The 26250-nt window shown below is 48.2% G+C and overlaps 1 protein-coding gene across 1 annotated transcript in view; it reads right to left on the bottom strand.

Annotated features, from left to right (window-relative positions):
- Positions 1-1208: 1208 nt before the first annotated feature.
- MARCHF4 (membrane associated ring-CH-type finger 4) overlaps positions 1209-26250 on the bottom strand; it is a 102263-nt gene continuing 77221 nt past the window's right edge. The window contains exons 3-4 of the mRNA XM_040604848.1: positions 21328-21520; positions 1209-1729 (exon numbers count right to left, since the gene is read on the bottom strand). Of these exons, the coding sequence (XP_040460782.1) occupies positions 1368-1729; positions 21328-21520 (555 nt within the window). The 3' untranslated portion in view covers positions 1209-1367. The remainder of the gene's footprint in view (positions 1730-21327; positions 21521-26250) is intronic.

Raw genomic sequence — 26250 nt, forward strand, 5'->3', positions numbered from 1 at the left:
TCCCTTTAATATCCACAAATGATTCAGCCATTGTGCATTGAAAGAGAATGTTCCTGAAGAGCAACCGGTACCTTCGAGGATATATCCCAGAGAAGGAGACCTATTAGAAGTGTTACATATTCGATCAGCAACTGTGCTCCCTCTTCAGACTCTCTCTTGAATGATTGGATGGTATAGACTCAGTAATAAACTAACAGACTGGATGTGAAAGGCTCAGCCTACAAGACTGAGTGAGACTGTTGCAAACTGAGCAGCAGGGATACGGGGAGTGGGGGGGGGGGGGGGTTGGAAATAAAAAAGATTTACACCTCTAATGCATGACTGTCTGAATCAGAAAGGAAGCAGAAACCCACTGAGACGGGTCAGCTTCTTGTGATCAAAGGGAAGGAAATCAACCTGGAATGTCTGCATGGAAAATGATGTGAGTGGCAAGATCTGGATGCTGGATTTGGGGTTATGAAGGCATAAATCACACCAGTACTTGTGCTTGAAACACCTGTGGAGAGTTTGTACAAAATTTGCCAAAAATGCCTATATGTGAAATAAAGGTCACGGAGCGCCCTCCCCCCTCCCAATTCCACCCTCACAAATCCCTTGTCAGAAACACTAAGAAAAAACCCAGTATTTTTGGTGGAATTTGGGTATGTCTGGATTTGTTAGATTATCTTGGTGGGACGATTCAATCTCTCTTTCTGTAAATCAATACTGAAAAATCCCCAGCCATTTCACTTCAGGTATCCTACGATAAATTGAACAAGGCTCCAGAGTGACTCATGAAATAAAACAACTCACAGCCCTGGTTAATCACAGTCTGGAAAATAAAAATACTCCAAATATTTCGTTCCCTTCCTTGTTTTTAAAATCTCACACTGTGTGTTTGTGTGTGCGTGCGTGTGTTTACAAGTTGTGTGTACAGAGGGTTACCGATTCCAGGTAATAGGATTTGTAAGACATGCTAAACCGTCTGTTCCTCTGCTTCCCCAGAACTCTGCCTACTCAGTTTGTAGTCTGTATTGCACTTGTTTTGTTGGTTTTTTTTTGTGATTTGTGTTGTTGGGGTTTTTTTCTCTTTTTTTTGTGTGTTTTTTGTTTTTTTGTTGTTTTTTTTTTTTTTAAACAGGCTGGAAAATATTAACCTCTTTAGCATGAGTGTGCAGCTCTCCCTCCACCTGCTTTTTCCCTCAGCTGGCCAGGTGCCGCCTCTTATATTTTGTGCAGTTACCAAAAAAGAAAAGGAGAGGAGGAAAGAGAAAAAAAAAAAAAAAGAAAAGAAAAGGAAAGAGAAAGAAAAAGGCACACCATGCTCCTCTGCTTTATGAGTTCTTTGTCTCCTCCGCTTCGTGTTAAGGCCTCCTGAATTCCTCGGCTCAGACCGTCGTGACCCTCATGACGAGCTCTCTGTTACTACTAGACTGACTCCGCTGTTCGTGAGGCCTCAGGTGGCTGAGTATATGCAGGATGGTGTAAGCACAGTGGTGGTCAGAGAGGGTGCCTGTGGCATGGCCGGCAGCCCGTGCCCCGCTGTCGGCTGGCGCGGAGTTAGTGGCTGTACCACCAGTGGAGGACGAGTGGGTGGTTTGGGAGGAGGGGCGCTGATTTGTCCTGGTCCCTGTTTTTTGTTCCTCCATGTCCTTTGTTTTGTCATAGTTCAGCACTTTCCACTGCTGATTGACCGCCTGCCACCGTTTAAAAATCCGGTAAACCGAGGGCCCTTCGTGTATTATTAGACCTGGAGGGAAGGGGGAAAGAAATAAACATAAAACAGAAACAAAACTTTAGAAAGAACCATAAACCTAACCCAGCATCCTGCCCCCAGCTAGCTGGTTAGCTCAGCTCTCCCTCAGCCAGTGCTTATTCAACAATAAATCATGTATTTTAATTACCGACTGGCAGAGCACTGGTGCTCCAGTCTTGCTGGATCCCTTTTCCCCTGAATTAAAAGGATTACAGCTTTATCTCGGCAATCAATAAACGGACTGTGAGTGCAGCAGAGTGAGTTATGCTCTTACAGCAAAACAGTGTCTGTTTACCACTAATGCCCAAGGTTTAGCTGTCCCCGGACTAGTTTTGCCTGCTGCATAGGCATGATTCACCGAGCTAACGGTGCGTGTTTGCAGGGGGTGTGCCTGGCTCTGACGTGCCAGTGACGTCTGCTGCAGCAGCATCGTGTGTGTGCACAGCCCCAGCCTCTCCCCTCACACACCGCAGCACGGCAGACGTGCACATGGAGGCCAGAGGTGGCAACGGAGTGGAAAAAAGGGGCTGTCTATACCTGCAAATGGTTTGTCATCCTAGGCAACGTTTTCCTCGTCTGCAGAGCAGGTACCTCATCCGTATGTCACTGCTCCCTTCCAAGGGGAAACCCAACACACTTGAAAGAAAGGGCAGATGAGTTTACACCGTGTGTGCACTGAATATGCACGTAATGCCCGTGTCCTGCTACCCATCTGCATGCATCAGAGCTATGTGGGGGGTGGCAATGGGCTGTAGGACACCTGCGTTAGAAAGAGTGAGCAGCTCAGGCCCTGCCACCCAGCAGTTAGCTCACCTCCCAGCAGTCTGTCATCCTCCCCAGCCTTGCGAGAAGATTGAAGGATTAAATAATGTTAGAAGCTTTTAGGTGATGACAGTACTTGAGTATTGAGCTTTGTTATTATTCAAACTGCCAGGCTCTGCCTAGACCCTTTGAAAGCATTGGGTCCAGCAGTGGCAGCAACACTGTGTAGTTCTCCACCGAGGCTGAAGGAAGCTGCAGCATCTCAGGTAGACTGGCTTAGTGACACACTGTAATGCAATTAACAAGCTTTGCTAGAGAGTGGGATTTATGCAGCACGAGGGGTGTCTGCATAACGAGTCTCCTTGTTTTGCAGCAGTCTGTCTGTTAGGGAAGTGCCTTTGTGCCCCGTGTAACTGAAGCCAGAGCAGCTGGTAGGACTGGGTGACTTAGCACATGGGTAGCTTCCTTGTTCTTAACGATGGCTTCACCATTCTTGGTCAGGATCAAGATTATCAGAAATATTTCTAAGGAAGAGCAGCTGTCTTGCCTGCCTGTTGCAAACATATAAATACAAGAGCAAAGAACGAAAGACCTACAAGAAATAAGAAGCAAAATCATGCCTAAATTAGGAGGTTGCCTTGACCAACAATGTGTGAAGAGATGATGGTCACCACAGAATAAAGCGGTTTATGGCTATCCCTGATGAATCAAATGCTATGGCTTTCCCCTCCACCCACTTTTCCTAGACTGTTCTAGTTTCTGATGGCAGATAATTACTGGAGTAAACCTGTGCTATATCAAAACCCCAAATATCTGAAGGTCATCCTAACCTTAGGGCTGGTCTCCCTGTTGCTCACTGATGGGATGCAGCCACCTGGTTTCTTAGGGTCTGCATCTAATTTTACAGGGTTTAAACCCCTAGCTTCAATATAAAGTGAATTTCTGTCCTCTCTGGTTCTACACATAACTAGAAGCCCTGCTGACCTGATCACAGATTATCTTCATGGGATTCTCACATTCATGGTAATGGGGTGCTGAGCCTGCTTACTGGCTGTAGAAGTAATTACACGGGATAGTTTAAGATCATTTAAAATCTTAAGATAGTTTAAGATTATGGAGATCCGGGTGGTCTGGGACAGGTTATGGCAATGGGCACTACAGTACAAGGCAGATCTTCCCTCTGATTCTGACAGACCGCTGAGACTGAACAGCTGTAACCCTGTAACCCTGCAGTGATGCCAGCTTTTCATAACCAAGCACCATGATGTCCTAATAGAAAATATGTGGGTTTCCCTCCCCACTTTGAAACACGGTTGAGAATTCTGACATCTTCTGATCAAAGCATCAACCGTAAAAAGCAGGACTTAGGAAAAGCCTGCAGCTCCAGCCAAGGAGACAGCTTTGAAGCAGGCCTGAAGTGGATCAGCCTATGACAAGGGACATTAGACATATATTTAAATGAGCTGTCTGATCTGCAATGAATGAAATTCCACTCTGATCAATGACAGAGTCAATGTTTCTCTGAGACCACTTTAAGCCTTGGATAAAAGAGTTGAAATCAAATGTTTTCTCCTTGGCTGTAGAACATTCTCCATAGAATCAAATGCATTCTCCGAAGTATTAAACACTGAGCCAGGATTGTAAATCTATTCTTAATTACCTTATCACAAATATTTAATGCGCAGCCTGATTCAAGAGGGCTGTTTATAAAATTCTTGTTTGTTTGCCTTCTAATTATAAATGTTTATGATCTTTTGCAATTAACTGTATGATGGTGATGGATGGGTTGCTGAGTCAACTGAGCACCTGTTTTCTTAGATAATTTTGGTTTCCAAATATTTATAAAAGTACAAAATAACTTGTTTTCATCTGTATTTACTAGGCTCTAAATTACTTATCGATTTCCCAGTGTCAAGCTCAGGAAGCTGTAAAATTAAAAAGGAACCAAGTGGAGGTGTGGGCAGGGAGGTAGAAGTAACAGTGATTCATTTGCAAGAGTAAATGCCAAAAGTAAGCAAGAGTCCATCAGTTTATATCAAGCTGCAGGACACTTAATGTTCCCATCAAAATGAATTTTGTCTGCCTGAGATAAATTAGGATTGGAATTCCTATGTTCAGCTCTGTGCATCCCCCTACAGAAACACCCCTCCCTTGAGAATCATTCTTATTTACAGAGGTGAAAATTTCCAATTAAAGGCCAGACTTAAGTGGGAAATCCTTCAGGAAGAACTGTATTCAACTAGAAGTGTCCAGCTAGAAGCAGTTATTCCATAAGCCAAATCCTGTGTATGTGGGGAAGCTAATAGGTTGTTGTCAGCGTCTCTCTCTGTGCACGTCGCTCTCTTCAATACAGTAATGTCTATATGAGAATTTCAGACGGATTCTGGTAGTGGCTTCGTCTTTTCTACTCTTCCCAAGTTTATCTTGCCCTCTTCTGCTTCACAAAAACTGTTCTATATGGATCCTCTGTGAAAACCATCCTCTTTGGAAGGAAAATGTGAGTTTCATGCAAAATGTGTTGGTCCAGATTGGTGCCCAGTCCATGACTGTGGTCTTGTTTGTGGTCTCGGTGAAATGGAACTCCAATGGAACATGGGCACTGAAGATGTGCAGTTCTCATTCCCATTTTCTCAAATAGAGACCTGGCTGGACCAACATCAGAAGAAATTCCTTGAGCTGAAAATTGTTGAATGCTGGAAGAAGTGTTCCAGGGAACTATAATACACGCTTGTCTTGTTCTTATTTCACTCTCATGTCTGTTTGTGGCCATTGATGGAAACAGAGCAGCTGGCTAGACGGAGCCTCGGCCATTCTTACATTCTTAGACATTGCTACTTGCACTGGATGGTGCCATGAAAAGGTTTCCCAGATGGCTCTGGAGCTGGAGACAGCCCATATTATGAGATAGGGTCATTAACCTGATAGCAAAGTCTACAAAAAAAAAGAAATATTTCTAATGCCTCTGCTTGCATTGCTACATTGATGTGACTGTGCTGTTCCCAGGACACGACGTGAGCTAACATGGTAGAGCTAACCCAGTGTGGTGCTCTGAATTAACACATGCTGAATCTGGGAGAGTATGTACAGGAAACCGTGTTGATCTCTTTTCACTGTGTTCACTCTCTCCAAATATTAGCCTTTTCTGCTCTTTCTCTTGTGGCTTTATTATTATTGAGTCCATGCAGAGGGTGTGACCATGGTCAGCCCTGTGGAGCTCTGTGGAGTCCAGGCAGGAGGGACTAGTGATTATCCTGGATGCAGGGATTACTTCCCTGATCTGAGAAGCTGCTTTGTGCATCACAGCACAGGCAAACACAACAATACCTTAGCAATAGGTCATACCCAAACTGTACACATTGCTTACGCTGGTATCTTATGCTTTCAGCACCTAACTATTGCTTGTATACAAAACTATCACAGTAAGTGACCCAGCCCCAAAGAGCACAGAGTTCCAGACTGGATTTAAAGCAACAGGTAAGCAACATCAATACAGGTTAGCTAGTCAAGGGTTGTGTCAGGGCAGTTGCATACCCAGTCAGTGCATGCCCAAAGCATCTGGGAGAGCAAGATGACAACTGATGACTCTGGGGAAAGACTTACCTCTTCCATTTACCTCCCACCCTCTCTCATGTTCATCACAGAGCAAGAATAACTAGACTGTTTCTCTTCCAGATGATTGAGATGTGGTCTGCAACAGAGCTAGCGCCTGTGAAAGCAGTTTAATGTCCACATTCTACTGATTTCCACAGCTAACTCTGAGCTTCTGGACTCTTAAAATGCTGGAGTTAGAAAAGGGAGCATGACCAAGGCTGAGTATCATGGCCCAGACGTAAGTCTCACGTCACCGTAAGATTTCTCTGAGCTGTGCAGTACCTGCCCACACGACATCATGATCCACATGGGCAGTGCCTGAGCAAGGAAATGTTCTCGGTGCTGAGGCTGGACACATACGGGCTCTGTGCTGAAGGCCCTTTGTGTCTTGGCATCAGTCAGGACAGAGGTGCATTGCCATCAGTGGTCCTGTGGCAGGACTGGTCAAGAGAGAAGTCCTCAGCCCAAGGGCTAGAAGGGTCTTGGAAGCATGGGCAAAACCCAGATGTAACAAGGACAACTGTGTTTGTGCCTCTGGATGGGCAAGAGGGGATCAGTTGCTATACCACCATCCTGTGAGATTAACCTGAGTCGTTGTGAGCCTCCAATTTAAGGCAACTTTGGAGCAGCACTTTCCCAAAAATGACAAGCAGTCAGCTTCTGCACATCGTCAGCCTCTGCCACCAAGTGATCTTTTCACCAGGACTTTCAGCTTCGTATTAACCTTCCTCTTCTTCCAACAGTTGCTGTGCATTTTCTTGAAAGAAACAGGTAAATTCTAGGGGCAGGAACTGTTTCTCTTGCTTACCAGGCAAGAAGCCACCAAAACAAGGCTTCTGCTGACAGTATGTGGTACATCCCTCCTGCACCGACATGCTTATTATCTACAGGAGGAAACATCACAGTCCATTCCAGCCAGTTACTCTGTCCTGCTTCTCATAAAGCCCCTGTCCTGCCACCTGAGCTGTCACCTCTTGTTTCCACCTTCAGCAGTAGTTTCCCCCTTTGGTTTCTTTTCCAAATGTGGTTTCACCTCAACCAGATAGCTGCCATGCTTTAGCCTGTTTCTGTTGCTCTCATTGCTGGGTGTCAGGGGAAGATTATGGCAGCTGTGATCAAAGCTTAATGTTTGCATGCACAGCAGCATGGCTCAGGCCAAGGTAAACCAATCCTCCTGGGAGATAGCAGGGTCATTGCTGGGCTTTCTCTTTATTGTCGTCGTTGCATACACAAACCTTTCTCTCCCTTTCTGTGAATACTTTAATCTTTTGTAGCAATCTCAAATTCCCCCACTTTTGTTACCAAAGCTCCAGCAGCTCAGCCCTCTCTTATCTCTTTGCCTTAATCTCATCCTATCTGCGCTATCCTTAGCTGCCTTTTATCTTAACCGAAGAGCAGAAAAGTGGCTGCATTGGTTCAGACAAGGGGTCTGTCTCTTACAGCATCCTGCCTCTAGCAGTGGCAAACAGTACAAGGAAAGGTATAAAAACAAAGCCAGGAGAGCGATGTTTCCCTGATGGGCTCTGCACACTGCAGGGGCCATACCTACCCACAGATGGTCTCTTTTGTTCCTTCTGTACTCATTATGTTCCCTAGCCATAGGTTTCTATAGTGCAGTACAGTAGTGTACTGACTTTTGCTCTGTGCTCCGTGTTCCACTCAAGTTAGGCTGCCCCGCCACTTCTCAAATTCTCATAGTCACCATGAGATTGCTCCATTCCAGAAAGCACTTTCGAAATAACCATGAATCTCTGCCTCGCCCCAGCTTTGCAAATATCTCACAGTAGGTGGGACATGAGCCATCGAGCTCCCACTGGACCCTTCCAATCCATACTGCTTTTCAGAAATCCAGAGGAACATTGTGGGGGAAATGGGCTGGGAAAGGGGCAGCTAGCATCTGGCATCCCTCAATGTTGTGACAGGGTCAGTTCCAGCTAACATGACAAGTTCTTTAAACAACCTAGCATCTTTAAATCCTCCGGTGGCTGAGACTCAAGGCCACAGAGCTGTGCTCTGCAGGCAATGGGGAAGAGGGTGAACCAAGAAGTGGGGAGAGGTAGTTGCAATTGAAAGTAATGTCATGGCACCAGTGGGACTCTGTACTCGGGCTGTTTTGGGAGGGGAGATGTGAACACCAGAGTTGGCCAGGTGGAGAATCAGGTAATGCCCTCCCTCTCCTCACTCCTGTTCATCATCTTCAGAACCTCTTAACTTTGTTGCCCTTTTTCTGCAAGTGAACTCCCCAGGAGGGTGCAGCCCCTAGAGCAGAGAGGTGCAGAATCAGCACTGTACACCCCACCTTCCTTTTGATACCCTGATGAAAGAAAGTGATATGTCACAGAATTGCTATCTTCAGCACTGTGACTGCCTCGTCCAGCTTGTGTGTGTGATTCTGTTTTCTCCTTCCTAAGGGTAGCACTTTGCACTTCTCTTATATTCAGTTCCATCTTGTTGATTTCTCCTGTTTGCCATGATCATTTCAAATGCTGATCTGATCCTTCAAAGTGCTTGCAGCCCTTCCAAGTTTGGCGTCATCTTTGAATCTTATAACAGCACTTGCTATTTCATTATCTAAGCCATTAATAAAAACACTGAAGAGAGCAGAGTCCAAAACAGTTGTGCTTGAAACGTGTTTCCAGTTTACGTACACCACTGACAGCTACTGAGAAAGCAGCTTCTCGATGGGCTGTACACCTGTGATATCTAATCTAAATAACACCTGTGTTATCTATCTGTGTTACTTAATCTAGACCACATTTCTTTGGCTTGTTTAGGAGACTCTTCAGGCGAAGTACCAAAAGCATTGCCCAAGTCACGGCATATCGAACTGTCTGCTTTCTCCTTAGTCACTAGGACAGTTACCCTCCCAAATTAGACAGGGTTATCCTCTTGTGCTCATCAATTGGCTGGCTAAGAAATTATTCTAATATCTTTCTATGAATCACTTAAGCTGATTTGCCCTTCATTTCCTTGATCCTCAGTTCCTGTCTTCTTTAATGACAGAGATTATATTTAAAGCTAGGTACTTTGCTTGCATTTCCCCAGCTGCCTGGCACCTCCTGCATCCTCCCCAGGTTCCTGATGATGAAATGCTCATGGGTCAGAGATGGCTCCTGCAGCTTCCTCTGAAGTTCACTAGGACGTGCTGACAAGGACAGAGCTAACTCATTTGAATATTTTTGAGTCTGTTCTTTTCTGATTCTGCCCTGGGCTCCTTTCTCCTCATTAAAATTATTTTAGTTAAGTTTTGAAGACTGAAACAAAGGCAACATTTAATTCTTCGGCCCTGTTGGCATCAAATAGTATTTGAGCTCTGAAGATTTGCCTTGTCCTTCTTCTTACTTTACATATGCCTATGGAGCCATTTCTTGTTGCCTTTTGTATATCTGGATGGTCATCCTGGGCTTCAGCTCTGATAGCTCCCCACGCCCATGTGATTTCTAGAGACTTTTCATTAGTTGCAGGCTTTTCTTTCTGCCTTTTGTGTGATCGCAGCTTCTGATTTGGGGTCCTCAAAGAGCTCCGAATGCAGCCTCGGTGCTCCCTTCCCACGCCTCTGAGCTTCCCCTGCACAGGCACAGTTTGCTGTTGTGCCTTTAGTATCATCCCTTTTGGCAGCCACGAGCCGTTTGCAGCTCTTTCATCCTTCAGATTTCCTTCCCAAGAGAGCTCCCCGCTCTGCTCCCCTGAGGCTGCTGCTGCTTTTCTGGAGTCCATTATCCTCACATCACACTTTCCTCCAGCTCAGGAATGCTTTCATCCCACAGTCACTTTTCATACAAACTGCTGCTATGTTCAGATTTTCAGAGATTCTTTGCTTTCTGGTGAAATGAAATAGAAAGTATAGTCTCCTTCATAAATGTCACCTACACCTTCCAAAATATAAATTTTGTCCCCAGAATGTTTCAAAAGCTTAGTGAACAGTCTACCCTGCATACAGGAGTTCAGGTAACGGGTGACCTGGAACTGCTGGTGCTGCGTTTTAGATATTTATGGTAGTTGCATGACCTGGACCAGTGAGCAGGATGTCTCTGGTCCACAAGACATCTAGCAAAGGTCTACTCTAAATAATTCTGGAACTATACAAGGAGGGTGTGCAAGCTTAGCAATCACCAGCATTGAATGACGTATAGTATAGTATAAATTGAAAATGTATTCGTAATGATTAGAGCTCGAGTGAATGCTTAGCATATGGAAAAAATAATTAGCTGATTATAATCAGGCATTTTCTTATCCATCATTCTCCATGCACATTTTTTAATATCCGAAGAACTGATTATCTGTATTTTAATATGGACTGTGTTTTGGCTCAGCAGAACTGGGATGGCTGCACTCCTGGACCCTGTTAAGCGCTGTTGATCACTGGATGATGTGCCATCATGGAGCCTATGGGTCTGGGGAAGACAAAACACCCCTTCTTCTGCTCAGCACCCTTTAAGTGCATTTGCTGTAATGGGGCTCCAGTGGCAGGCAGCTTTCACAGCAATGTGTATGCTGTGCTTGGATCTCCTCGAGCCACAGAGGCCACAATTCTAGCAAAACTGAAACAGAGCTCCTCAAAGGGTGAGACCTCCATGGCTGGGGCAGAGCCCCCACCACTGTATGCAGAAAAGCTGCTCCCAGCTGTCTTGGGGAGGTATTTTACGCATATATGGATTCTTCCATCTGGGGTCGTTAACAGCACAGACTGGTCCCCAGGCCTTCAACTGCTGACTAACCAGCAAGTCTTGTGTTTACTACAGCTTGTCTCCTCCTCTGTAAGCTGGGGTTCAAGGACAGCTCTTCCTTAAAGCTTCCTCAGCCCCAGGCAGGCCAGGACCCCCCACAAAGGCAGCAAGAGCCCTTCTTCCCTGCTTGCTCTGCTCCATCTGGCTGCAAGGGGAGCAGCAGGTCCCATCTGGGTGGGTCATTATGCTACACCCCAAGCTCTCTGCAGCCACTAACACCTGCCCGCAGAATCAGCAAGAGCCCTGCTGGGTGGGAGATGGATGCAGTGTGCTGGCATCTCAGAGGGTCCCCACAGCTGCTGTTCCACCAGGCGAGCAGTCATGGCAGACCTTGCCACCTGCCACACTAGGACAGAGCGTGGGGGCCGGGGAAAGGAGGCAGCTCTTTTATTCCTGATAGGCGTGCTTGGCATGACAGCCAGCACATCCCTCCTCCAGGCAGCACTGTGAGTTCACAGGAAGCTGCTGAGCTCTATGGCAGGAGGCAATTTCCAGGTTGTGACGCTGCAGCACATCACGAGTTCATGTAACACAAGTATGCGGCAGTGATTCCTGTGCACACAGGATGCTATGGATTCCTCTTGGAAGCAGGAGCAGTCCATCCCACATACATGGCATTTGTAGCTGGGGAAGGAGGAGTGCTTTATCCAGTGAGATGAACTGAGAGGACAGGTAGGAGTGCCTGTCATGGGGCTTGTGGAGCTGCTGGGAGCTGGTGTCAGTATGTTGTGGGAGCATTTGGGGAACTTTTATGGCTGCAAGGTAGATTCCGGCTTCTGTGCGAGGTGCTGCCTTCGTTCCAGGGCAGCCACTCTCAGCCATGTCCTCTGCCCACCCACACATTCCTCTACAACACGTGCACGTGGGCTGGGGCCTGAAGGTCTGAGCTGGTAAGGCCCAAGCTGAGGAAAGACTGGCAAAATTTAGGCGCTGATAGGAGGTATCCAAGGGACAGGAAATTCCTTTTCGTTCAGCGCTCCCACATGGTTTGTTTGCAATGGGAAAACAGCATCAGCTGTCTGGAGGCTGCCGCCTGTGACAGGGGAGCTGGGCTGACCCCGGGAACTGCACACAGCAACACCATTGCTCGAGAAATGCTGCAGTATTCTCAGCTGTAAGCATATGAACAATCAACCACCACAGCTTTCTCCTGCCTTGCTCAGACTAGCACTTTTACATCCTGCCTCAAAACTGGGACAAAAAATCCAAAATGAGAAATAACAGCAAAACCAGGTAAAATAAAACCCAGAGAAATCCTCACTCTGGCAATAGATAAGCCATAAACAAAAGCACTCCTGTAAACTCAGCTGGCTGAGGACAGCTACAGCAAAATGGATGTTGTGCCCTTAAGGGCTCTTGTACTCCTGTGGCATTTAATTCACAGCACACAATAAAGCAGAGGATTAAAGAGTACTCTCTAGTTATGCAGGCAGCAGTAATCTTGGAAAAAGCAAATAAATAAATAAAAATGGGAGCTCCATAGGCAGAACAGCCTTGCTTGTGAGTCATGCGTCTCCAGCAGCATTCCCTGCTTGTGAGTCTACCCATAACTCTGCCTGCGTAAGAGGGACAGGGCTTGGAAGCATTATCCATATACCCCCTGGCTCTCTTAAAATTTCCCCTCCTTGGTTTGTAGCTAGGATTATATAGATCCTTTTGGTGCCTTTTGCCCCCAAATTTAAAATGGAGATGACAGCTACACCCTGCATTTTGAAAAGACTTGGTGCACAAGAGTTGAAAGACACCTGTTGTGTGCATGACAGATACTCTCAGGTCCTTGAAAGAAGGGAATAAATAATCATTTCAAACTAGATTGAACAAAGCACTGGCCAAATGCACGCCCTTGTCTCTGGGTGATCTTATGGGTCTTTTCAACCTTGAGGTTTCCAGACTTTCCCTGACAGAAGTCCACAGAGGTGAGGACTCATGGTGAGGAGAGAAAGAGCACGTGGCTTCCAATTCACTGTGCTTGTACCACAGCAGTCAGCCCTCCAGGTCTGGGTCCTGAACCTTCCTGTCCCATAACTAATGTTACTTCGACCAAAGCGCTGCCTGTGCGGTCCTGCTGGATCCTCAGCCGTCCCTGGGACATTTCTTTAAAGGCAGAGCTGGACAACAGCGCTGTTTTGTGTAGGCTTTGGAAGTCTGGCTTCACAATGGCTTGGAGTGAGACTTGAAGAAGTCCCTCAGAATGGAAGAATACATACATAATTCCAGACAGGTAAGAATGTTTCGTTTGGACTTGATATTTTTGAAAATATTGTATTCCAGTTCTGACACTGAATCTAGAATACTCAGCATGAGCAGTCATCTCTAAATGCTAAATCAAAATGCTTTGTTCAATAATGATCAAAACATGACATCTGCTTATTGAAGGTAGAACTAGTGCCTCCCTCTCTGCTTTTATTAGCAAATTAAATTCTGTAAGAAAAAAAAAATGGGAATAGTTTCACAGTTTTTTGTTTTCTAAGGGATGCAGGTTCTGTCTGCGCCCAAGTCCTCCAGACTGCTCCAGCCACTCCAGTACTCTTCCACTAAGAGAAATAGGGACCAGTTAGGAGACACATAAAGGTGAGCACAGATCACCCGTAACAGAGCATCCCCAGGATAATGTAGGGCACATAAGCTAAGTTAATGGACCTGGGAGTGCCTCTGAAATGGCATGTCAGCATGTGCGCTGCAATTGCTTCTGCTCCCTTGTTGGAGTGAGATGTGGGCATCTTTCCCCTCTGCCATGTAGGAAGGCATCCCAAGGACATGAGGCAGAAGGTGCTGATGGTGCTCTTTGGCCAGCCTTTTGTTGCGATAAACATGTCCCTAGGACACGCCATGGTGCAGCCTGTGTTTGGCTGCTTTGCCCTCCAGAGCTGTGCAAAATCTTTCACTGCAGACTCCAGGATTTCTGTGAGATTTTCAGGAGCCTTCCACCTTGGGTGTTGTGGCCTCTCCTCTCTGCTCCCCTACAGCGTCCCTGCATGTCTCGTCGCACTTTCTCCCCTGGAAAGGTCTTCACCTCTCACACAGAGTCACTATTCAAAATTAAGGAAGGTGGTAGAAGCCAAGAGGACAAGTGCCTGTCATTTCTGATCTGTTACTAGCTAGGATCTCTGGGAGGGAGAAACTCTTGCCTTCCTGCTCTGGGTATGCATGTTTCTTCCACTAGAGCTGAAGAGGTTTAGGGGTTGCGATGCCCAGCTGAGTCAATGCTGATGCAGGCTGAAAGGGGCAGATAAGGCTTCATACACACCTATGGGACCCGTCAGTGCTGAGCTGCCAAGAATGCAAGCAGTGAAAGGAACTGAGAGTGGCTAAGCCTGCAGCAAAGGTCTGGAGAAGAGCCTTGTAGGACACAGAGAGGTCCATGATGTGGCCATGGCTGAGCAGAGTGAATTGTCCCACCTGGCATAGCAAATGCCTGGACCTTCAGCTCTTCAGGCTTTTCTGCATTCAGCAGGTAGTGATGAGTGCCCGCTCCTCACTGGTCCTGCCTGAATGTCATTGCTGTGGGTTTGTTTGCTGCCTGGACTTCTTCCGTGAAGGTAAAGTACTGGCTGGACTGCTGGGCACAGGATTCTTGGTGTTACTTAATCTTATTGAACAACTTCTGCTAAACACAGCATGGTGGTATGGGTATTGTGGATCCAGCTCTGTCATGCAGCAGGACTCAGGCTGTGGCTACCATCAGTGGGTTTTGGTTCAGGAATAAAAGCACTGCTTAAGGGAGTAACTTCCAGGCAGAGTAAGTTTAGCAATTTAAGTTTAGCAACTTTGCCCATGGGCCTGTTTGCAGTATTCTTGCTTTCAGACTGTTGTATCTGGGTCTGGAAAATGGCTCAGTTAATACATAGCCATCCCTCCTACTTTCTCCAGAAAAGAACTTTTTATCAGTCACTACTTTAAGAAGCAATCCCAGAGCTGGATTAATGTAGCTTCATGTTAATATCTTTTTACCTCTGCTTCTGGCTCCCTACAGAGCTGGGGACACGCCAAAGGCAGCCTCACTCACTATGCACGGGGATGAACACCCTGCAACCTCATCTTTGACTGTGGAGGTGGCTTCTCTTGCTACGGCCACAACAGCATGCCATGGACCACAGCCTTCCACCTCCAGGAGTAATGTGTCTGCAAGGATGGAGGCTGTAGTAGGAGGAGCGATGGCACAGAAGGCAGTTGGAAAAACACAGCCTGGCACAGAGCTGAGGACTTTTTCCATCATTTACTAGATAGCACGATTTATGCAGCTGGTGTGGGAGATCCTACCAGCTGACTACGAGGGAATCTCCTGCCGTAGCATAGAAGCTGTGACAGGCAGGTGAGTGTCTCTGCCTCTGCCCATGGATGGAGTTTAACCCAGGGACACCGCGTATTTGATTTCAGCATGGGGTTTAGTGACAGGGAAGCATCATTCTGATTATAACATATCACCCTTGAAAGCACAAGATGCAGTTCACAAGGCAAAAGGATTTCTTTTCTCCCTCAGAAAATATTAATTATGTTGCCCTCATTAAATGCTAAACACATTGATCCACTGGAGCAGAGAGCACCATATGGTTATTCATGACAAAATACATCTCCAGAGCCCTGTTGCGACAGTGGGAAACTGCACGGAGATAGATGTGGTGAAAAGTGCGGAGTTGAACGGACACGTGTGAAAGGCCAGGTGCCGCTCCGAGGGTGCTGGCAGCCAAGCTCCTTCCCTGCAGAAAGGGAGGGGGCTCAGAGCCAGGGCCAGACCCCGTGGCTCTTTGCTCAGCAGCGGCATGCTCGTTCTGCGGAGAGCTGCCAGGGCTGCGCTGGAGTTCAGCAGGCGCATTGAGCCTCTGCAGAAATGCCCGCTGGTGAAAGCAGCACACATGCACGCATGCCAGCTGGCCCACTCTGCTCTCGTACTGAATAATCAATGCAGCATTAGATAAAAATAGGTCCCATCTTTCAGGAATGGAGGGGCAGCATGTCTCGACTTTGCTGAGCATCAGCTCTTCCTGGATAGTGGCCAAGAAGTCAGTCAGCACATCAGCTGCACAGCGCCACTCCTACCGCTGCTAGCCCAGGTACAGGGCCCTCAGCGACTGCTCTCAGGGATGCTCCCTGCCCAGCTGGATCAAGAGCCCCAAGACGTGCCCTGTGGGGACCGTTCCTGTCTCCACACCCTGCTTTACAGCTGATAAATCAATTATTTGCTCAGTGATTTTTCGAGCGTGCACATTATGGCTGAAAGTATGCAAACGGGGACTCAGTGCAAAAAACCCCAAACTGGCTGCCTGACTTTATCCCAGCTCCCTGCTCTGATGATAGGGCCTGGATCTGGTCACTCCAGTTAGCTCCTGGAAGCTCAAGTTTACAGGCAAAATGGGCGAGAAGTGCATGAACAGTGTGGCAAGCAGTGCACTAAGCTGAAGGGCACAGAGACTTCTGCGTATCTCCCTAAGGCTTAGGTGCTCAGGTGCTCAGCCTGGCATTTCCTCTAGGAAGCAAAGCTCATTTAAAAGGAAACCACATTAGTCTTGGCAGGAAGCTTGCATTGTGACTGTCTTAAGGAAGCGCCATTAATTATTGTTCCCATTGCACTATGAAAGATCAAATGCTGCGGATCAGTTTTAATTGGCTATTGATTTCTTATGTTATTACCTACGGTTGTGCTGAGATGCCATCAGACGTGCTGGATGCTTTTGATTATTCTTGCTGGCAGCTGGGATTAAAAACAGCGGGCACACACTTCCTGATCTGTAATGGATTGCCATGGTGTGCCAACAAAAATCGTTGGCAGGATGAATGGTCCTGCTTTGCCTGTCTCTTGTGCTATTGAGCTGCAGTGCAGTTACTGTTGTGAAGGCAAATACCCTCAGGGACCGGCTGCCAAGGAAAGCCAGGGAAAAGCTTCAAAGAGCACGAGGATTTAGTGCTTGTGAAAGCGCACCGCTGTGAGCACCAAGGCAGGGTGAGTCAGAGAGCAAGGAGTGGGTGGGCATGGACAAAGCAACAGCCCCACCAGACAGTGATCCAGGGAGAGGCAGATCGGATTGCTTTTGCATCGCTGGGGATAAACGCCCCCCACATGCCAATCACAGGGATATACCCCTGGGCGAGCACGAACGGGACGGACACGCCAGCCGTAGCAGCGGAGCCTCCGCACAGCCTGCTGGTGCCTTGGCTGAGGCACACTTCCCCCTTGGAGCCCAGCCGGTGATGCCTGAGCCTAGACTGTGACATGCTTTCATTAGCTGGCAGAATTCCTCCTTGTTTAACAGGAGATGGTTTCCTGCCCTCCTGACCCCAAATGACACCTTAATCTACAAACGCTGACTTTCCCTAATTGCGCCTTGACAGAGAGGCAAACCCCTCCTTCCCCCTCCAAGGGCTGTCACTTAATTAACAGGCAGGTATCTCTCAGGATTTACAGCCCAGCTCCAAGCTGCCTCTCTCCCGACTCAGTAACTCAGGCCTATGAAGGCTCTCTCCGTTTATCTCTGCATTTCGATAACCACATTTCTGCTAATCACTCTCTACGCCAGCTTTCTGGATTTACCTCTCATGGACCCATGGAGAGAGCAGTTAATCAAACGAGCAGTCCCCATCTCACTTCTCATTCACTTCCTGGTTGCTGATCTCAAATGTCTGTGTTGTAGATGGCTTCATAGCAGAGCAATACCTATGCTGGCACCATTACCAGCTTCTAGTTTAATCCAACTCTCATATCTGTCCTTACAGACATGACCAGAGATAGCACACATGAAACAGACAGAGATCAGAATAAAAAACGTTGGGGCTGGCTGGATATCAAGAAGCGTTTAGTCTGTTCCTCCTTCACAGACTGGGATCATCTCTCCACAACCTGTTCTTGACATATGTTTTCTAACGGGTTCTTGAAAAAACATCCAGTATAGGTGACTCCCACAAATCTCAAGCAATCCTTTCCCGTGCTTCCTGCCCTCTTGTTAGATGCCTGAGAGCAAGGGGAAGAACAATATTGGAAGACCATCTTGCACATCTTGCCCAGATGGACATAGCTTCTGGTACTTGGGGCCATACCATCTGTCCTGCTGGTCGTGAGGAGCAGATTTATTTTACTGTGGTTGTGGTCTTGTTTCCATGGTAGGTGAAGGGGTAGCAAATGGTGTCTGTCCCTTACAGCTGTTTTTGTGGAACATGTTAGTATCTAGCAGAGTCCAAAGAAAACTCGTGTGTTACAGAATGTGAGTGGCTGAGGGCCAGACCTAAGACCCCTGGATTTTGATGCATCCATCAATTGTCTCTGAGTTAACAGCCGTATTTTGAGAGCTCACCTTGGAGATGATCTGACTGTTTCAGATCAAGCATAGCTCAAGTGAGGGCAACAACAACCAAATTATCTGTGCCTAGGGAGCTATATGTGCAAGTGAACACTCGTGCCCTCACCTTTGATTCCACATCGGAAAGACCAGCGCTGCCATGGGATTGCACATGCAAATTGAGACAGATACTTCTGTCTTGGCAAATTGCTACCTAAATCCCTTGGTGACTTGATAGAGAGGAGATCACACAAAGCAGCTGGGCAGTTGCTGACCAGGTGTGTATTCCCTGCCTGACGATAGTCAGGATCTCTGCAGATTTGGTGTCTTCTCCAGCTGTGAGACTCTGTGGTGCCAGTGAAAACGTCCTGCCGAGCACCTCCAGTGACAGGGTGTGTAAACTGGACTCCTGGACAAATGTCACTGGCTATTCAATGCACATGAGGCATCCAAGGACAACTATAGTAGAAACTGGCAGGAACTACAGAGGAGCTCTGCTTCAGCACATCTGCTTTTTAATAAACACCTTGCCTTCAAACCTCTGCTCCTCTGCCAGAGAAAGCAAAACTTGGGGTCAAACTGCGGGAAGGAACAATTGGAATGCATACAATTAGCACAGAACCTACAGTATAACATTCTGCTGGCTCAGGCTGCCCAGCCTGTTACCAAACAAAGCACAGCCAATGTGTGTGTTACTTTAGCTGAAAAAAGCAAGTGTGGTAGAACTGAATGCTACTTTATGTCCTGCTCTTTCCCCATCACTGAGCATTTCTTAGTTCCCAAATCTCTCCTACGCACCCATAGGCTTGAAAGCAAAAGGGGAAAAAGGGCTGGCCTGCGGAAGGCGAGACACCAAAATGCACAGACAGCACCCTGGTATTTCAGGAGCAGTTGTCACTGCAATTATCCATGAGAGGTTTTATCCTGAACCTGCAGAAGTGGAACTAAAGCCCAGGGAGGAGTAACAAGAGGCTTTGGGCCATGCTGGCAGTCAAGAGCAGAACTCTGAACCTCGGAAGCTGGCTTCACCTGGCTGCGATCAAAGACCCTGCGTGAGGCTGCAAGGTTTGGGAGAAGGATAAGAGAGGAAGAATAGCGGTTCTACAGTGAGGAACTCACTGGGAGTCCTCTAGGAAGCTGGCATCACTGCGTCTATAGCATTACAGCAAAGCTATAATGAATGAAGAATTAAACCCTGTCATAAGTTCCCTTTGATCAGCCCCTTCTGCTGGCCTGAGCTCTCCATGGGACAGACCAGCCTTTTGGCTAGTGCTAGTGCAGTCCCCTGAAATCAGCAGGGCTGGTCAGAGGAGAGACCTGACTGCATCACAGCTCCCCATGAAGACTTCGTTTGTCATTTGGTTCAACATGGGCAGAGAAAGAAGAGAAGGAGGAGGAGGAGGAGGCAGGGAGGACAGTGAACACCAGATCTCAGCTAGCATCACTCAGAGCTCCTTTCCCCTCCACTGCAGGCTTGGGAGCAGCAGCAGCAGCTGGTATTGCAAAGGGTACTGATGCACAACACGAGTGAGTTTTACACTGGAGCGTGGCAGGGGCAGAGGGCTGGCTGCATGCACGTATGAGCTTTTCTAGGGAGATTATAGAAAGGCTCACATGGTCCAGAACATCATCTCTCCTGGTTGAGCATGGGTAGGCTGCCTGGCAGCACAGGCAGATGTGCTGCACACAGCACAAGTGGAGCCATCTCTGGGTAGTCTCTGAGGTGCTGGGCAAGAGAAGCCACATGCAGCTGTGTTAACTCACTGCATCTGTAATGCTTCCCACTTGCTTTGGAGTTTGTGGGAAAGCCAGCACGTCTGGCCCACCAGGACTGCCAGCTGCACAGGGAGGACTGTGAGACAAGGGGCTGTCCCAAGCTATGACTCTGGAATGTTCCTGGGAACAGGATGGTTGCTTGCTCTTTGGCTGGAAAAAATCAAAGCTCCCAGCCTAGGGCATTAAGCTTAAATGGTGACATCAGTGGAGATGCAAAGGGGCTTTTTTCCCCCTCAGAGAAGGTGAAAAAGAGAAATAGAGGCCAGACTCTTAAAAAAATTAATAAGAAGGAAACAAAGAACCTCAAATCTGAATCTGCCTGCCCGTTTCCCTTTCAGTTCATGGCTGACATGCTTTGCTCTCTGCCATGTGGGAGGCTTTAGCTCCTATTGACAGATGAGCTAATCAGTTCCCCTCAGCTCTTGAAGCTTTATCAAAGCCAGTTAATCATGTTACTGACGTCCACTCAGGCCAGGGCTCTCCACTTCTGTCCTCTGCTGACAAGGCGACACAAACGCACACCACACACACGGGGATAATTTTTTCCACTCTCAGTTCCACCAGCAAAAGGATGTCACCAGTGGCTACTGTGCCAACATGTGGGTGCTGCCCATCTCTCTTTCACCCCGTCTGCCACCCTTTGTTCCTGGAGAGATGTGGTAGCTCCACCAGCACCTCATGAAGGAGCAGGATGATCTCTGCAGACCAAGCCTGCATCTCGTTAGCACAGTAGTGGCAACAGTGGGAGGAGTAGGCCTGGGTTTCAGCAGGCCCAAGTCCTGTGCTGGGAAGGATGCTGAAACCAAGAGCCTTTTGAACCCGGATACGAGGATGTGTGGTCCAGACCTCTCTTCCTGCCACTGGGTTTATTTTACTCCTGTACCCCAGTTTCACCAACTGCTGCTCTGTGATACAGTCTGTTCTACTCCTCCTGAGGGCTGAACTGGGGCTCCTTGCCTCAGGAGTGACTCTACCCACACAGGAGCATGACCTGGGCTGGTTGGGACTTGCAGCACCAGGGTGGGTCAAAGATGGGGCAGCCAACCCTGCCTGGCAGAGAGGCTGGGCTGGAGAGCCAAGGAGTTGCATGTGGAGAGACCCTGCCATACCCAACCACGAGGCAGTCCCTAAATTAGCTATTCCAGAAAGGAAGGAGTTTTTCAAAAGCCTTATACTCCCCAGCCTCCCCCACACCTCCCCACCCTCTTCTTGCTTTGAAAAGAGCTTTCTTTCTCTCTGGGGTTGCTGCAGGTCCCTCTGCCAGCCCAGCCAAGGAGACACTCTAGGGTTGCCCAGATGAGCAGAGAGGACTGTAAAAAAAGGTGCCGTGAAAGTAAAGAGGAGGAAAAGCCAGGGATGCTCAACCCAAGCTGAGCTGTACCAGCCAGCTCTCCACACCATCTCCTGCTCCCCTCCATAAGTGAGCGGACGGGTGACCTCAGCCATGCCGTGAGATACGATCACCCACCTATACAGACAATGTCCATGAAGCCGTACATTCCATAGCAGATCTGGAAGAGCAGGTCCTGGCGTTGCCATTTGGCCGAAGGACTGAAGGTCGACCAGATGAGCCACGAGATACTGGCGATGAGAAAGAGGGAACCCAGGATGGCCGCTGCTATCTGAACCTTCTCAATGACTGTCAGAGAGATGGCCTGCCACTGCAAGGGAAGGCAACAGGGAGAGGAGAGGGGACAAGGGGGAAGGAGGAAGAAAAAAGAGGAGAGTTTAGTTACTTGGGGCACACTGCTGTTTTACATCATTGTGGTGGTTTGGAGATCTCAAAGAGCACCTGTGAGCATAGGTGCTTTTACCTGGTCCATATCTGGGGTGGAGCATGGCAGTTGTTCAACAGTGCATGGCCCCACGTTTCCTGACAGCATTGGTGAAGAAGCAATGGAGAGGAATCCTGCATCTCACCAGGAAAGCACAGAGACCTGAAGGAGGCAGGACAGGCTGGGGGCAAGACACCAAAAATAACATCCCCACGAAAGTAGGTCTGTGGTGGCCACCACAAACCAGGACATATTCAGTTGCTACCTCAAACAGAGGCCAGGCAGCGTCCTCAGCTGAGGCATCCTATTACCATGAAAAGAAGTGTCTCAGAGAGCCAAGCTTTCCTTTGGAGGCCTCCCATGAGCTGGCTCTTTGCCACTTTGTGAGATCTGACAGGATCACAGCACTAGGTAGGATCTCGCAGCAGCAATGCACTTCCCACAAAACTTGCTACAAACAACACAAGTTGCTGTGGTCAGGACACCCTGCCTTTAGGTGATGACACGTTTAGGCTGTGTTCCAAGGTAAACGTCAACGCTTCTTCCTCGGAAGAAAAAAATAGAAATAACTCCCCCAAATCCATTCACTATGTCAAATAGCTTTGTATAAGCTACGGTATAAATATCCTAAGCCCAGATTCCTTTCTGTCATCCAGCATAAAATGTCCCCACTCAGATTTACACTGCAGAGAGAGCTGCCCTGTAAAAAGCAAGAGCAGAAATTGCTTTCTTTAACAAGACTTGGGGGCATGGCCTGTAGCCCCTCCTGCAAATGAGAAATCAGACACGTAAACAGGCTGGGGAAAGACAGCCTCTCCTGGCACAGAAGTATATAGGCCACCTTTAGCTGTGAGATACATGCCCTTGAAATCTCAGTGGGACTGGCAGAAGGATAAATAAAGGCAGATTTCAACCTCCTGCAGGTATAGAGGATTCAGAGGAATTGAAAATGTTTAGCTTGGATTCAGCCCAAATCCAGTGTCCCTGTGAAGCGGCGTCTCTGGCGAGCCCTCGGTACCCTGCATGCTTGTCAGACATATCCTGGGACAGCGGGGTCACCCATCAAGCCTTGGTCCATCCTTTTGCAGGGTAAGAAAGGAGTTCAGTTGCTGGGTCCCCCTTTAATGCTCAGGCCAGCCGGGAGTTACCAGTGCTTTTTGGGAGGCAGGGAGGACTTTGAACCCTGATTGAAGGGCAAGAAGGACAACAGGTGACTTGAGCTGGTACAGGCATGCATGGCATTGCTACCAGTCCAATGACCAAACACCTGAACCGAATGCACTCTCCTGCAAAGGGCTGCCTTCGGAGAGGAACAGACAGGAGCTTCAGCCTGAGACTGAGGACTGTGGGTTGCAACTGGAAGGAGATTGCCTGGCTTGGCTCAGAGGTGAGCTGAAGCATCTGCCTCTGCCAGCCTTGCTCCTTGGCTTACATCCTGCAAGGGCAGGCAGCCCGCAAACCATCTATCAGGGATGTGCAGCATCCATGAGGTAAGTAGTACCAGCTTATTTCATCACTGGCCACAGAGTAGATGGCCATAAGGCTGCTGAGCAGAGAGAGAGCTTGTTCCCTGCTGAAGCAGGACTTGGCTCAGCTAACCCCAGTCCCCCTCCTGGGCTCAGCTATCCCCAGTCCCCTTCCTGCCGTCCACTCCAGCGGCTGGCGCAGCCGAAGGCAAACACCGAGCACTGGGAACACTCGGTGATCTCTTCAGCAGCTTGTTCCCACTCTGCCGTAGCCTGACCTGCTCCACGCCTGCACCAAATCCAGCCACACAAGTGGCCCCTTTGTGCCACAAAGAAGTTGAGGTAGTGAACAGCCCTCCTCTTAGTGCTGGAAGCTTGGTGGTGCCAGTCGCAGCGAGTCAAGGCTAGACGCAGGGGTGCTGGAGTCCACAGGAGATGCACTGCTGTGCAGCTCCTCTCCTAACATAATACAGAGCAAAGCCACCCAGCACCCATTGCCCCCAGAACTGGGTTCTGAGGGGCGGATCAACAGCTATGCTGTCCTCCCATCAGCTCTTCAGCTTCATTCTCAGCAGCACCATAAGCAGATGCAGGACAAATCTGCAACTGGTGCTGTCAGCTCGGAGGTCCAGGGCTAGAGGCATGTGGTGGGAGGGAGGTTGAGTATGTGTGTGGGGTTGCACTTTCACCCCTGCAGCTTTCCCCGGATCTCATCTCCTCTTCCAGTCACTCTGGCAAATGCTGAGGGGTGGGAGTGCAGAGAGCCTGGTGCTCTATGCAAAAGGTTTTACTGTAGGTCTCCCACGCTGACCTGCGTGTGCCTGTGCCAGACAAATCATTCTGCATCATTTCTCTCTCAAGAGGAGGTAATGGACTGGCTCCTCACCATCTGTCTGGCACACTGCAAGGCCTGTGGTGGCAACAGGTTCTTCCAAGGCAGCAATTAAAGACAGGAAAAGAAGAAGGAGCTGTTTTCTACAGCTAGCAGCCACGTACACCCAGCACCGCTGCTTTGCAGAGACAGGGAGGCTTAGGTGCAGGGCTAAACACACTGTCAAAGGGGATGGGGCTCAGAGCACAGAGAAGTTACACCTAAATGCAACCTTCAAACCCCGCTCCCTTCAGCTGGGAACAGAGAGGCTGAAGCACAGGCAGGGACGCTGCCTGATGCTGCTCAGCTGGCGGCAGCTTCCAGGAGGTTCACTTTGGTGATAATGAAGAGGCTGGAGTCCATCAGCTGTGCCAGGGGGTAGGAGACTCCCCCCCGGCATCTGGCACTAAGTGGCAGTGACACACGCAGCAGCAGTCCTGACTCTGTTTAGGAGGTGGCACTGGGGTGTGATTACCCTCTGGCAAGGAGGTAAATGGGTCAGAGCTGAACACTGAGGAAAATAACCAGCTTGCAGAAGAATTTAATATTTTCCAGAAAAAAAAAAAAAGAAAAAAGTAATAAATGTTGTATTTCCTCTCTGGCAACTCTGAGAACTGCAGTTTGGCATCCCACATCTAGCCCGAGCCACCAATAACCACAGTCATTATTTTTCATCTTTTAATTCTATTTTGCTACACATCTTAGGGTATGAGGTTTGCACAGAGAAAAAAAGGGTGAGACAGAAGATAAAGCATATTACTCAGTGAAAGCACAGACAGAAGGGTCGAAGAGCTGTTCAGAGGTGGAACGTGCTGATGAATTTCAGCTGCAGGAGCTGGGCCTGATGTGTCCCTGCACTGGTGGCCTCAGGAGCCTGCCTCAATCACTACACTGTGCCTCTCAAATTTTGTAACAGCCCTTAAAATATCGCCCATTTTCCTAACCCCTCTCCACCCTTACGGCCAACAGACCAGGGATTTAGTAGATGACCCTATTGTCCTTGGGTCACTACTAGAGCTGCAAAGAAAGGTCTCAGCAATGCTGCAGAATCCCTTTACTGGCATGTCTGAAACCCCCAAAGCTCTTTGAATGCCTGGCTGCAGACACAGTCCCCTCCCTCCAAATCTCCAGCTCAAATGTTCAAACTCTAGCAAGGTCACAGGGTCAAGCAATCCCACCTTGTGGGGAGAAACCTAACACTGAGCCCTTTTTTCCTCATCTGATAATGACTGTTGAGTTCCAGGTAGCCGCTGAGCTGTACTGAAGTGCACCTTTAATAACTGGCAGATCATCCAGGTTGTCAATCAGGAATGTGACCTTTAGGCAGGTAGAAAGCTCTATGAATGCTCTGCCAGCACTAAACAGGGCAGAACTAAGGACTTGGTGGGACCAGAAAGCTTTAAAGGCTTCTGCAGGATAACAGGAGCAGCTTTGTGAGCTCTGGGCTTACAATGGCTTCACAGTGTGCCCAAGCAGCTCTCTGCGATGGCTTGCCACTTGTGCTGGAAAAAGGTCTCCATCCCTCCAGACCATTCTGAAGAAATGTCCTCATTCACTCAGGAGCTGTCTGTCTGAGCTCTGCTACTATCCCCCTTGGTTGAGTGCTTTGGCACACCACCCAGATGTGCACATGCAAAACACCAAGCTCTCTTGGACTGATTTTAGCCATTTCCCCATTTCCCCCAAATTGCAAAGCTCTGCAACAAAGATGCCTCAGAAAGGGCTGCTTAGGAGCCCAGGTCTGACATTTGTGATGACCTTAGCCACAGTCCAAGCTGGGACTGGTGCCGGCCAGTCATGTCACTCTTGTTCTCTTGCACTGTTTCATAACCTACGTGTTGTACTTGGGACAAACCTGTTTCCTTGTTTGCTTCAGTGCTTCTGCTCAGAGGCTTGTGAGTGAAAACTCCCACTGCCAATGTAACGCAGATTAATAATGTCATTACTATAGTATTAAAGGTCTGATCTGTATTTCACTTTCTTTGGCACCAGCAGTCTCCAAAGGCTCCCAAGCACTAACATGAGCAGATCCAAGGCAGATATTTGCCTGCAGAAGGTATCTATGTCTTACTGCAGCAGCTTGCAAAGAAGACTTGCTTACTGGGAAAGCCTTCCTACACTCCTCTGAGAGCTCCCCCATGCCTGCCTCAGGCAGTTCAGTTTATTTTTATTGCTGTATCTGACAAGTCCCCTTAGTACGTATCATTAACATCCTGAGCTGTGCTAGTCAGCAATTTAATTTTCAGACCCAGGATCACAAGCAAGCAGAGGTTTTTCCC

This window comes from Falco naumanni, chromosome 8 (assembly GCF_017639655.2).
Source record: "Falco naumanni isolate bFalNau1 chromosome 8, bFalNau1.pat, whole genome shotgun sequence".
Classification (NCBI taxonomy): domain Eukaryota; kingdom Metazoa; phylum Chordata; class Aves; order Falconiformes; family Falconidae; genus Falco; species Falco naumanni.